A 14,052-nucleotide genomic window follows, 5' to 3' on the forward strand; every position below is an offset into this window, starting at 1 on the left:
GTGGCAGAAAGCTTGGTCTAGGAGAGAGAGACAAAGAGACAGAGAGAGACCCACAGAGAGACACAGAGAGAGACAGAGAAAGAGAGACTATGAACCTACTAATAAAAACAGATCCAAGCTGGGTGCCAAAGGCTCACACCTGTAATCTTAGCTACTTAGGAGGCTGAGATCTGAAGATCACAGTTCAAAGCTAGCCTGGGCAGCAAAAGCCATGAAACTCTTATCTCCAATAAACCACCAGAAAACCGGAAGTGGCACTGTGGCTCAAGTGGTAGAGCGCTCGCCTTGAGCTGAAGAGCTGAGGGACAGTGCTTAGGCTGAGTTCAAGCCCCATGATGGAAAACAAACAAACAAAAACAAAAACAAAAATCCACCACATCCCTCATGACCTAGTCATGTCTTAGAAGGTCACACTTTCAGTACTGCATTAAAAATTCATTTTCAATCTGGTAAGGTGGCTCAGTGGTAGAGTGTTTGCCTTGCATGCATGAGGCCCAAGGTTCAATTCCTTAGCACTACATAAGCAGAAAAAGCTGGAAGTGGCACTGTGGCTCAAGTGGTAGAGTGCTAGCCTTGAGCTGAAGAGTTGAGGGACAGTGACCAGGCCCAGAGTTCAGGCCCCACAACCAACAAAAAATTTTTAAAAATTTAAAATAAATTTAAAAAAATCATTTTTCAAGCTGGTGCTGGTGGCTCATGCCTGTAATTCTAGCTACTCAAGAGGCTGAGATCTGAGGATCACTGTTCAAAATCAGCCTGGGAAGAAAAGTCAATGAGACTCTTATCTCCAAATTAACCACTAGAAAACTGTAAGTGGAGCTGTGGCTCAGAGTGGTAGAGCACTAGACTTGAGTGAAAAAGCTCAAGGACAGTACGTACCCAAGCCCTAAGATCAAGCCCCATGACTGACAAAAAAATCAATGCTCAATACATGAACTTTCAGAATACATTCAATGTATCACCTACTACCGTCCTTCTCTATCTAATCAAGACTTGCTGGGAAATGTAGTTATGAGGAACACAAGTTTACAAAAGCTGGGACTGGGAAGGTGGCTCAGTGGTAGAGCACTTGCCTTGCATGCGTGAGGCCCTGGGTTCAATTCCTCAGCACCACATAAGCAAAAAGAAAAAAGCCGGAAGTGGTGCTGTCGCTCAAGTGGTAGAGCGCTAGCCTTGAGCTGAAGAGCTGAGGGACAGTGCCCAGGCCCAGAGTTCAGGCCCCATGACCCGGCCCCACAAAAAACAGAAAAAAAACCCAAAAAACAAAAGCAGTTGTATCTGATTTATAGCATAGCATTGACCATAATTTAAATATTTTTGACCTAATTACAGACTTACAGAAAAATTACCAGAACAGGGCAAAACCTCTCACCTACTCTGTTATTTCTTACTTCTTAAAAACGAGAACATATTCCTACATAACCACAGATAAATTATCAGATTAGAAAATTAGTATTTTACAATATCTTTATGTGATCTACAGATCATTTCAAAACTTTCCAGTTATCTCAATGACATCCTTAGCACAGCTGCCTGACTTTGTCTCCAAAGAATCAGATCACCATGAGCTTTTTCTTTCAAAAACCCTGGAGATGCCCTGACTTAAGTGTTCTTAATAAAGCTTAAATGAGAAGTACAAGGAAGTGGAAAGAAAATATTTGAGAAAGTAGTTGAAAATATTCCAAGGCAGGAAGGCACGATGACATGTTCAGACATGTCACCGTCACCCAACCACTTCCTACTTTGTAGTGTTTCCCATTATTATTTCTTAGCTAAATTTCCAAGTTTTTCTTTTTGCTTTCAAAGAGGCCTTAACACCAAAAGAGGAAGCGGTCATTGGTGAAAAGGAATCTTTTGTACATGTGGCATACCTCAAGTGAAAATTGAAAGAGGAAATACAGCATGCTTAGAAAAGTAAATGCTTACAAAAAAAGAAAAAAGAAAAGTAAATGCTTAGAAAACCCAGGTGTTGTAAGATGAATGGGACCTTAGAGATAATCCAAGCCAGTATTCCCCAGAGATGCCTTTAGATGATTTTTGCAGGCAAATCATTAAATTAAATATGATACCATTTACTGGAGAAATCACCCCATTTTCAATTCTGTTTAAATATTTTATCAAAAACAAAAATTCAGCTTACATAGGCTGCAAAACCTTTTCAGTGATAGCTTATTTTAATAAAATGAGCAAGCTTATGGCCTGAAGTTTTCAACAAGCAATGGTGTTTTGTGGCATTTATTTAATAAAATAATTCACTTTCACTCTTTCATTTTGACCATGATCTTGAAAAGTGCTACTGATTTCTAATTAAGGATAATGACAGCAGTGTTGTTAAAATACATTCATTTAAGAAAAAGAAAATGATTTCAAAGACATTCAGATAAATAACACATATATAATTTATATGATCTACATATACTGTGTGTATGTTTACATGCTATAAATATATATATAATTTACATTTTAAGTATAATGTAGAAAGGGGATGGATGATGACTCCTCTGTAAAAATACTTAAAGATAATGAAATATAAAATATAATAAAAATATATAATTTTAAAAAGCTAAGTGAAAAGGCGAGGCTCTGAGCTCAAGCCCCATACTAGCAAGGGGAAGAGGAGGGAATATTGAGACGGGGAGACACAGAGACAGAGAGACAGAAAGATAGGCAGAGACAGAGAAAGAGAGAGAGATTCATGGATAAATGATTGTTCACATTTCATTTTAAAAAGCAGAAGTATATAAACATAAAGCTAAAAAGTATAATTAAAATAAATAAGTAAAGACTTAAATCTCACTACTCCGCAGTTATTGTTTAGTACTTTCTACTGTGTTAATGCCCTGGAGATTATTTACATCTGGTCCCTCTGAATGGTGGACATGTCAAATAAACATGTATTGTTATGCATCTCTTTTCTAACTTGGCATTCACTGGTCTCACAATGGTCATTTGAAAGCAATGGTAGGAATTTGGCAAAGGCTGTATCTCAAGGTTATCTTGATTTGTTTGTGCATGTTCATGTGTTTTCTTTCTTTTCCAGGGAGCTTGATGGTCAACATGTGCCAGAGCACTGATTAATGTCCACGTTACTTCCTGTGGTACTGTTTGTTAACAGCAACAATACTGGAAGTAAACCAAATATCTATCCAGAGGGAGTTGCTTCAGTGGGCAGGTCCACACAATATGCTATTCTACAGCGCTGCAAAGGAATGAGGAAGACTTCTATGGAATAATGCCTACACAGAGGAGTATTAAACAAAAGGAACAAGGAAGATTTCTGAAACATGGTACTGAGTAAGCACCAGAATCTATCGTTGAATGCAAAACAGAGAGGTGTAGAGCTGTGGCTAGCAAAACACCATTTTGTATAATAAAGGGGAAGGACATATGAATATACTTACTTGCTTGTATTTTATAAAACAAAGCATCAGAAAGTTAAACCAAACAGTAATAAATACTTAACTATTACCTACAGGGAAATCAACTATAACAAGAAAACAGAAGCCAGGCACTGGTAAATCCTAGCTACTCAAAAGGCTGAGTTCTGAGGATCACAGTTTGAAGCCAGCCCAGGCAGGAAAGTCCATGCGATTCTTTATCGCCATTAAACTATTTAGAAAAAGCTAGAAGTGGTGCTGTGATTCAAGGAGTAGATTGCTAGCCTTGAGCAAAAGAAACTCAGAGACAGCGCCAAGCCCCAGGACCAGGAAAAAAAAATAGAGGGAGAGTATAGGAACAATTACCTGATTGTTTTATAGTTTCATCTGAATTATGCTTATATTTTTAATATAATTTAACATTTTGAGGGTTCTTTAAAGAGTTAAATAATTACCATATGCAATTACACTTCTGAGTATATGTATATATTCTAATTTAATTCTGGGACTTCAACAGATATTTGTATACCTATGTTCACAGCATCATTATTCATAATAACCAAAATGATGGAAACAACTTAAGTGTCCATCAGTCAATGAATGGATAAACAAAATGTGGTATAAACACACACACACACACACACACACACACACACACACACACACACACACATATTCTTAAGACCTCAATCTCAACCAATGGCTCAGTGCAGTGGCATGAACCTGTCATCCCAGTAACTGAGGAAAGCACAAATAGAAGACTTATAATATCACAGGCCAGACCAACCCAGTCATAAAATAAGACCTTATATCTAAAACCAACCTAAAAAGGACTGGTGATGTGGCTCAAGTGGTACATTACCTGACTAGCAAGTGCAAAGCCATGAGTTCAAATGCAAAAAAAAAAAGAAAAAGAAAAAAGAAAGACCAAAAACCAAAATGAAGTGATCTTTATTGGCCAAAAATAGAACAATTTGAGCACTTAACTAATACCTAAACCCATCCCAAACTACATAAAGTCCAGGTGTTCAAGACAATACATGATATAAGGCAAAACAAAACAAAATCTCTCAGCTGTCCTCAAACTTGCTAGTATACCCATTCACTATTAAGACAACTAGAGAGAGAGAAAGAGAGAGAGAGAGAAAGAAAGAGAGAAAACAAAGCATCTTTCTGTAGGAAATCTACCACATAGTTGAACCTAACAAATATATTTGAAGTGAGTTGAATAAAATGACCAGAAATAACCATCATTGGCAGATGCTAAAACCACAAGGGAAAGGCCAGTGGATGAATTCACCATGTACGAATCAAACTGGCACCCTCAGAATCCATTTGAATATCAAGCCTATAAAAGTGCTAACTACCAGTAAATAGGAAAGACTGCCCATAGAGAAACAGATTAATTTCCATCCTGACAAGGAATTTGTCAAATCTGGAATATGGGGAATTTTGAAGGGAAAATGACTCATTCCTTTAATATATATAACAACAACAACAACAACAATAATAATAAATGAGAACTATGACTTGGAGAATAAAAGAAACTTTCAAAAATTTACTAACCAACTATGAGAGTATAAGGGAAATCACAGAAATGGAGGGACAAGATGAAAAAATATATAGCACTGGTAGTCACTGGACACTATGTCAAAAATGAACTGAACAACTTATAGGAAGCGGGCTGGGGGGGAGAGAACCAGGAGAGAATGAAGGAAGGGGTGACAATGTTCAAAAAGAAATGTACTCATTCCATGTCTTATGTAACTGTAGCTCCTCTGTACATCACCTTTAAAAAGTTTCAAATACATTTAAAATATTTAATAACTAATAGGAATGTGTGGGTTGTATAGATCCAGGTATGTTTGGCCTATCTCTCCTGTCAGGATTCTGAAATGTTTACCCACAGCCTCACCCCAGTTAATGCTATTAACCAATATGCAGGTCTCCTCCTAGGGAGTGTTCCCATAAGATTCCCTCAGATTCTAGGGAGAGTCACTTCATCCTGTTATGACCCCTGTGGCTTTCAACTCAGAATCCCAGGCACGAACAACTGAGGATGATTGATTGAAAAATGCCCCTCTCTGCCATGTTTGCGTGGAAGAGGCTGCATCTGGGTGGGAAGGGGTACATAGGTAAGTAGCCTCACCTAGCTGGGGACAAGAGGACAAAACTGTCCCATTCTCCTCCCTAACTGCCAATTTCTTCTGAAGACAGAGCCTAAAAGGAAAGCAGCTCACCATCTCTCAACTATTCTTCTTTTCTTCTTTCTTGACCAGAAAGTGGTGAGATATTCTTCTCATTTCTTATGTTTATGTTTGGAGATGCTGACAGCTATTCCAACTATAAATATCTTCTTCATAAAAGAAGGATACTGGGTCTAGCAGTGCCATTTTGGCCATGTGGTGGACGATAGGGAATTGGGTTTAACTGGCGCCATCTTGTCTTCATGATGGATGTGGGGAAGTTCTACCTCCAGGTGATGGCCTGAATTCCTAGAAGCAAGGGCAAAGATTTGGAGAACAGGTTAGTGGACCTGTCTGTCCTGTGTCTGGAAGTTGTGAGACTCTCCTGTGAGTTTCCTGTGACCCTGCCCCCTGCCCCTGACCCTCTTTAGGCCTAGACTAGTCCAGGTACCATTATTCCCTGCCTCCTGTCTCCTGGCTCTCCTCTGGTCACCATGGCAACCTACTTCAGCTCTCCATTGGAGTTGACCTGGGTTGTTGATATTGTTTTTCTGTTCTTTCTTTGCTTTACTACCATGATGGCTTAGTTTTCTAACAGTGTTAAGTGTATTTGAGGGGCTGCAGGTCTTTGAGACAGGAGTCCACCTACAGTTACTGGCTCTCCAATAAAGACTCCCAAATCGTCCTCTCAAAGTATGGCTTCTCTGTTTCTTGAGACTGAGTTCGAGTACAACACTCACACCAGAGTATAATTCTTTGAGGTGGAGTATCTGGGTTGAGCTTCTAGGCTGAGCTTTTGATACACTAAGAGAAGGGGAGAATAAAAAAGAAATGTTCCTCTTAACCATAATGGTCTTTTCTACTAGCTAATCCTATATATCAGTAGAAGAGGAATGTTGCTGCATTTTTTAAATTCCTTATGCACCAAATTCTAATCTTCCATGCACATGAATATCTTGCCCTAATAAGGGAAAGGCCTGGAACTTAGAACGGCAAAGGAAAACCCTACATAGTAACAATTTTCATATCACCACTTGTACACATATACACCTAATTGGAATTATGCCTACTATGAATATTTTGACTTCTACTTACAATACACAAGTAAAAAGTAACTACTTTCTCATTAAAAAAAAACGACTTTGCCCACACTGTTCAACAATATATTTTTGTCATTTCTAAACATAATCATATGTCTTTACTATTTTCTAGTATAATTAAATTTCCCATGTGATTCCCATGTAATTCAATATTCGCTGAAATATGTTTTTCATTAGCTACATGGTATTCCATTGTCCAAAATATTTGCACAAAATTAATCTTTAGCTATCCCAATTTAGTAGGTAATTAAGTTATTTCCAATTAGCCTTTGTGTATGGGTTTTGGTACTTTTGGGGTCTAAATTTCTTGAGGTAAAATATTTGAATTAAAGACTATAAGCTGTTTTTGTCATAAAGTGAGAAAACAGAGAAGCCACATTTTGAAGGATTGACTCTTGGAGTCTTTATTAAAAGGCCAGCAACTGCATGGTGGAATTCGCGTCTCAAAGACCAGCAGCCAGCAAATACACTCAATAATGTTAGAAAACGGAGCCATAAAGGCCAGAGAGGAAAGAAAGAACAAAACCAATACCAACAAACCAATTCATGGAATGCCATGGTAACCAGAGAAGAGCTAGGAGATGTGTGGCATGGTGTAATGGCACCTAAGCTAGTCTGGGTTTAAATAGGATCAGGTCAGGTGGCAGGGTCACAGAAGACACCCAGACCCAGGCACTGGACAGACAGGTTTAGAAACCTATCAGCCAAGTACCCACCACTGCCTCCAGGAATCCAGGCATTCCTATCACCTGGGGTGGTGATGGGGAACAGAGTAATTCATCTTCCCCCACCATGAAGACAAGATGCCAGACCCTACCATCCACCATGTGGCCAAGATGGTGCTGGCCAGACCCAATCACCCTATTTCATTTTGAGAAAAGATGTTACAAATTGCCTAATTGTCCTTATAAAAGTCATAGTATTGCCAGGCACCAGTGGCTCACTCCTATAATCCTAGCTACTAAGGAGGCTGAGATCTGAGGATCACAGTTCAAAGCCAGCTTGGGCAAGAAAGTCTGTGAGACACTTATCTCCAATAAAGCACCAGAAAACCAGAAGTGGTGCTGTGGCTCAAGTGATAGACTGCTAGGTTGAGCTAAAGAGCTGAAGAACAGTGCCCAGGCCCAGAGTTTAAGCCCCATGACCACCAACAACAAAAAGTTTTAGTATTTTGTAATGTTAAATTTTATAATCATGCATTTTAAATATTGTATGTTAAGATGTCTTTGTGCTATCAGTAAACAAATATGGGTTTAAATTTGTATTTTCTTGTGTTCTTGTGCAATTGAAACTTTCACACATTTTAAATATATATTGGCCATTGGCTTACTGTAGTGATATCTTCAGAGGAGGAAACATTCAGAGAGGCTAAATAACTTCCTCAAGGTCACACAATGTGGGTGAAATGAACAAAAAACTTTGTTTTTCATCTCCTAAAATGAAATAGAATTGTTCTTGAGCTTCTCTGAGTGAGCAGGAAAGCTTATGGAGCAGAGATCTGTGGACATCCAGAATTTAAGGTCACCTTGAACCTTCATGAAGGCATTGGACTTCAAGCCCAAACTCCTAGAATTCCACATATGAAGCCTTGTCACTAGCTTCCACGTGTCAAGTGAGAAGAAGAGCCATGGTGTAAAACAGAGAAAGGTGATTTATTACATGGCCCTGACACACCAAGGAAAGACAGCACATAGTCCATCTTCAGCCATCTTTGGGGTATAGACATGAGCTTTAGAGGGAAGGGACAAAAAGGAGGTATTAAGAATCCCAGCTGGGCTGGGAAGGTGGCTCAGTGGTAGAGTGCTTGCCTTGCATGCCTGAGGCCCTGGGTTCGATTCCTCTGCACCACATAAGCAAAAAGAAAAAAGCCGGAAGTGGCGCTGTGGCTCAAGTGGTAAGAGCGCCAGCCTTGAGCTGAAGAACTGAGGGACAGCACCCAGGACGAGAGTTCAGGTCCCATGACCGACCAAAAAATTAAATTAAATTAAAAGAGAAATAACCACCACCAAGAATCCCAGCTGCAGGTATGGTCTGGTTTGTTTTTATCTCAGTCCTGGTTCTCTGATAAGGGTTGTGAAAAAGTTATCACCCAGTACTTGAAGGGAATAATCCGATTTCCCTGAGATGATTCTTCTAGCTCCAGGGGTCAGCCTGATCAATACAGGTCATAGTCCTCATTTAAGGGTGGCTTATCCTTCAGTCTCAGTCCTTCATGAAGGTAAGTTTCAGTCTCTTGTTATAAAGATGTCAGTCTTGTTCTTCTTGGAACTCAGGGTAATTGCCAAATGTCTTAGAGGAAAGGCAAACACAAAATGTAGGCCAAGAAGCCTAGCTTTCCTCCTGCTTTCAGTGAATTTGTGGGTCCAAGTAAGGAGTCAATGCTTTTCAACAAAAGCAGTGCAAACTGTTAAACCGAGCGAGCTTCTGTGCTCAGTGCTAGTGCTCTATCACTTTGAGCTACAGCTCCACTTGCGGTTTGTTGTGTTTTGTCTTGCTTTTGGGGTGATTGGAGAAAAGAGACTCACAGACATCCCTGTCCCATCTGGCTTCTACCCATGATCCTCAGATCTCAGTTTCCTGAGTAGCTAGGATTGCAGATTTGATCCACCAGTCCCAGCCCAAATCATCTGTATAAAATACTGTTTGGGGAATGGTTGTGAAGGTTTAATGATCCAGATGAAGACTGAAAGATGAAGAAGAGAGTAGATGAAAGGGATCTAGATATGCTGATGTGTTCTTCCAGCTAGAACAGCTGCTAAGAAGCTGAATGGACTGTGTAACCTTCTCTATCACCACAGTCTGAGACGAAGCAGTCATCCAACTGCATCCATTTTAGGACTGTGGATTACAATGAGTCAACTGTTTTGAGAGACACTCAGAACTTGGCATTTTACTTTTTGTTTTTGGGTGACTTTTCCATGTATATTCCAATTGATATAGAAAGTTAGGTTGTTGCATGCTTGTTTAACCTTGTGAGACAAAAGTCAATGTTTCCTCTCAATCACTAACTGGACGGTCCAGAGTCAACATTGAAACAAGCAGTGGGAATAAAGGAAACACCAGCACTCCTTACATGTTGAAGAAGGGGGAGGAAGAGGATGTGGACAAAAAGGATCACATTAGCAAATACAATCTACAAAAATTAGCCAAAGGTTTATTTGGATGAAGGGATTCAAAGGACTTGAGAATAAAGGCAAAAGTTAACCTTTACTGTAGGCTGAGTCCTAGCACAGCTGGGTCTTATCCCAAGAGAATGAACTCTGTCCTTTAGGTCCATTCCCCTTCGGTAAAGCTTCCAAGGGAAACACTTCTAACTTCTCCAATGTGTGATCATGTATGTCCAGGACTAGAACCAGTCAACAAAGTAAACTAGTAGACAAGGAAACAAAAACTTAACAAGTATCAGAGGTCTCCAACCTCCTCTCCCTAAATTTCTGTTTCTTTCACCATTTCTTGGCTTTCGGCAGAGAAAGCCCATAGAATAAGATAGAAGCAAGAAGGGACAGAGTATTGGGAGTTCTTCCACTGCCCAATAAATAGATTAGAGTACATGAGGACCTAAAACTATCTCCTAAGCATGACAGATGGATTCTTACAGGCCTTGCAGAAAGTCAGGTAATTTCCCCACAACCAATCAGGTAAGAAGTGGGTCAGTTAAATTCATGAATTCTAGAACCAGAACTCCTAGTTCAATCCCTGTTCTTTCTCCTACTAACTGAGGGGGGGAACTCCTTTGTGCCTCAGTTTACTCCTCCACAAAATGAATCATGGTACTTTATCTGACCTTCTTGACAGCCTTATGAAGTCATCAGAGTCGGTTCTTCACTGAATTATTGAGCTGACTGAATAAATGAATATTTGTAAAGCACTCAGAATAGCCAAGGCATGGAAATGATTCCCCAGTGTTTACTTACTGATGGGAATTTGCAAACCAAAAATGTGAAAGTCCACTCTCCCACCCCCAGCCCCCTGGGTTAACAGGCGCCTGAGTTTCAAAGCATGCCACACCTGGCTGAACAGGGACCTCCTTGTTGGATTTGTACAACAGGCTCTGGGGACCAGGCTTGCGTAAATTACTTCACTCAGAAACCACAAACTCACCAAGCCCGCAGGAAAGCTTTTGTACTCTCAGCCACCTTCACCCAGCTCCGAACTTAAGACCCTTCATCCCTTACTCTCCTCAGGTTACCATGTGTCCCTCTTCAACTTTCCGTTAAAGTTGATTTGGTCTGTTGAGGTCATTTTCTGCTCATTCTTGACCCTAATACTATTATGACTCAGTTTCCTAACACTTACCAGTTGTTTATTTCAATGCTAAGGTGGAATCATCCTGTAACAACAACAGAAGACAAAGTTGACAATTCACTTGGCTTTAAACTATATGTAAGAATATATGTTCATATATATGCATATATACACATGCATGCATATACATATACATATGTGTGTACATGCATATACATAGGTGTATATTATATTATCTTTATATATTATAATTATATACAAAGTTCAACATATTCTCTATATACACATAGGTATATACATGCATGTGTGTATGTATAGGTACATGTGTGTATATATACCTCATATATAGAGAGAAATGTGAGAGATGATTAGTTTTTCTGTTGCATTATTTCCAACTTGTGTAATATACATGAATAGAAAACTTGTAGTACTGCATAGACTTCGGGTGTGAAAGGGTAACAGGTGATGTCAGGTCTCTTGTACTTCTAAAAGACAATATTGGTCAATATACAAGGGCATGTGGATGAAGGAGTTCAGGTATGTTTATAACAAATAGGCTATAAGAAATAGCAAGTTAAGCTGGGCGCTGGTGGCTCACGCCTGTAATCCTAGCTACTCAGGAGGCTGAGATCTGAGGATCGCAGTTCAAAGCCAGCCTGGGCAGGAGAGATCGTGAGACTCCTATCTCCAATAAACCACCAGAAAACCGGAAGTGGTGCTGTAGCTCAAGTGGTAGAGCGCTCGCCTTGAGCTGAAGAGCTGGGGGACAGCGCCCAGGCCCAGAGTTCAAGCCCCACGACCGACAAAAAAAAAAAGAAAGAAATAGCAAGTTGCAGACAGTAGTTAGGATGTCCATCCAGGTTGACTCCAAGCAAAACTAGTGATAACCCTTATATGCCAGGCATCTCCCTTTACCCTTCAAACACATTATTATTCAATTATTCAATTCCTTTTTTTCTTTCTTTTACCTTTTTTTTTTTTTTTTTGGTGCTAGTCCTTGGGATTGAACTCAAGGCCTGAGCACTGTTGCTGAGCTTTTTTGCTCAAGGCTAGTGCACTACCATTTGAGCCACAGTTCTGGATTTTCTGGTAATTAGTTGAGATAAGAGTCTCATTGACTTTCCTGCCCAGGCTGGCTTTGAACCACAATCTTCAGATCTCAGCCTCCTGAGTGGCTAGAATTACAGGTGTGAGTCACAGGCATACAGCTTAATTATTCAGTTCTTACACCCTTCTCTGAGGTAAAGATGATTAGGATCCTTGTTATCAATGGGAAAACTGAGACATCAAGAATGCCACCTAGCTGGCACATGGTGGTGCTAGGATTTAAACTACCTTCCCCAGAACTCAGGTATGATTGTCTTATTATAACTGGAAGAAATCATGAGATGTGCAAAGGTATCTTAGATTCTTCCACTTTCTCTTTTGGGGTTTTGCTTTATAAATAAAGCCCTAACAAAGTATACTTATGATAGATACTTCAATAAATACAGAAAGGAAGAAAAGAAAAAGATGCAAATATGAGGGTCTCATGAAAGAAGGTCATTGCTCAATTTGGGTGCATTTCTTTCTCTCTTTTCCCTAAGCACAGAGGACTGTTTTACGTGTTTTATTTTACACACAGATGATCAAATTACAAATATAATGTTACCTTTTCCATAATATTAAAAACTTCATATATTTCCTTTATATAGACTTCATGCTGCGGCATTGAAGTTCCATAATGTATTTACCATTAATTTTATCTTGGACATTGGAGTTTTTTCAAACTCTGTGTATGTGTGTTGTGTGTGTGTGTGTGTGTGTGTGTGTAATAAATCTTTGTTCCCTCTTTCATGGTAGTTTTTGCTCTTCTAACATTTGTTTACATCTCCCTCAGGTACACAATGATCTTGATAACCTTCTACCCTTCCTTCCTTAAAGTTTGTATTCTGGAAAGCCGCTGATCAACTCTTTCATACCGCAGTGTCCACAGTGCATCAAGCTGAATATGTAATCTTTTCTTTAAGGATACTTTTGTCTTTCCACAGGGCAAAAGGACACAAGTTCCCTTAATTTTGGAAAGCCGATGAGAAGATGGTTTTTTTAGCTGCTGAGGTGGTGAAGGGGAAGGACATGTTTAATTGAGAGTGAAAATCTTGAGTGGAAGTATGAAAGAGGTTTAGACATTTCACCCTGCAGAGCCAAGAGTACTTCGCACCACTAACCTAGTTTTTCCAGCTCTCCAATTTGCCCTTCCCTACAATGTAGTTGGCCTTGGGGCTGGGTCCGCCCACCTTCCCAGAACAGCCTCGTCGAGTTCTGGGTCCTAATTACCCAAGGCCAAGGCCAGCCATCACGGAGCAAATCCCAGGAAGGGAAAGTAAGGTTGCCAAAGGGATCCCAGACTCCCAAAGCCAGGGACACCTCCGAGTCTGTGTCCACAGACAAATCCTGTGGCAACTCCGGCGACCCAGCGGGGGGATTGGCCGGGGGGTGGGTGGGAAGGGGCAGGGCGCAGGAGAGAGATGATGCCCCCCCCCCATCCACGCTGCCAGCGCTTGGCTCTTCCTTCTCCCAGACGCTTCATTCAGGCTTTGGTGATTCGCCGGCACTCACAGCCTGCGCAGGGGCAGCCACGGGGTCCCAGAACACAAAATCGCTCCTAACTCGTCAGGGCACGGTGTTCTTCTGCTACCCCACGACTAGGGAAGGTGCGGGAGTAGGCGGGGTGGGGGGTGCGGGTGGGGGAGCAGAGACTCCGCCCCCTCTGGATGGTGGGCCAAACCCCCAAATTTAGGTACCAAGAGGGAGAGGGAGAGGGAGAGGGAGAAGGAGATCGGGAGGGAGGAAGGGAGAGAGAGAGGTAGAAGGAAGGGAGGGACAGACGCACAGACAGACAGACAGACAGACAGACATCGGGTGCCGGTTATGGGTCGAGAAGTAATCTCTGGCCACCGTGCCCGGGCGCCTTTCCACGAGTGCCGCACCGAGACCCCGAGCGCCCCACGCAAGCACCCACCCACCCACCCGCCTCCCCGGATTGCCGCTCCTCCCTCCTTCCTCGCTGGTTGGCCCAGGCGCTGCAGAGATCGGCAGCAGGAGGAGCCGGGCGCGCCCGCCGCCACGCAAAACCGCCGCGCTCGCCGGCCGGCCGGGTAGCTA

The 14,052-nt window shown here is 41.2% G+C and overlaps 1 protein-coding gene across 1 annotated transcript in view; it reads left to right on the forward strand.

Moving 5' to 3' along the window:
- Positions 1–13,818: 13,818 nt before the first annotated feature.
- Positions 13,819–14,052, forward strand: part of Slc1a1 (solute carrier family 1 (neuronal/epithelial high affinity glutamate transporter, system Xag), member 1) — a 75,944-nt gene continuing 75,710 nt past the window's right edge. Inside the window, exon 1 of the mRNA XM_013018410.1 lies at positions 13,819–14,045. Coding sequence (XP_012873864.1) covers positions 13,819–14,045 — 227 coding nt within the window. The remainder of the gene's footprint in view (positions 14,046–14,052) is intronic.

This window comes from Dipodomys ordii, unplaced genomic scaffold (assembly GCF_000151885.1).
Source record: "Dipodomys ordii isolate 6190 unplaced genomic scaffold, Dord_2.0 Scaffold40, whole genome shotgun sequence".
In the NCBI taxonomy this organism is placed as follows: Eukaryota; Metazoa; Chordata; class Mammalia; order Rodentia; family Heteromyidae; genus Dipodomys; species Dipodomys ordii.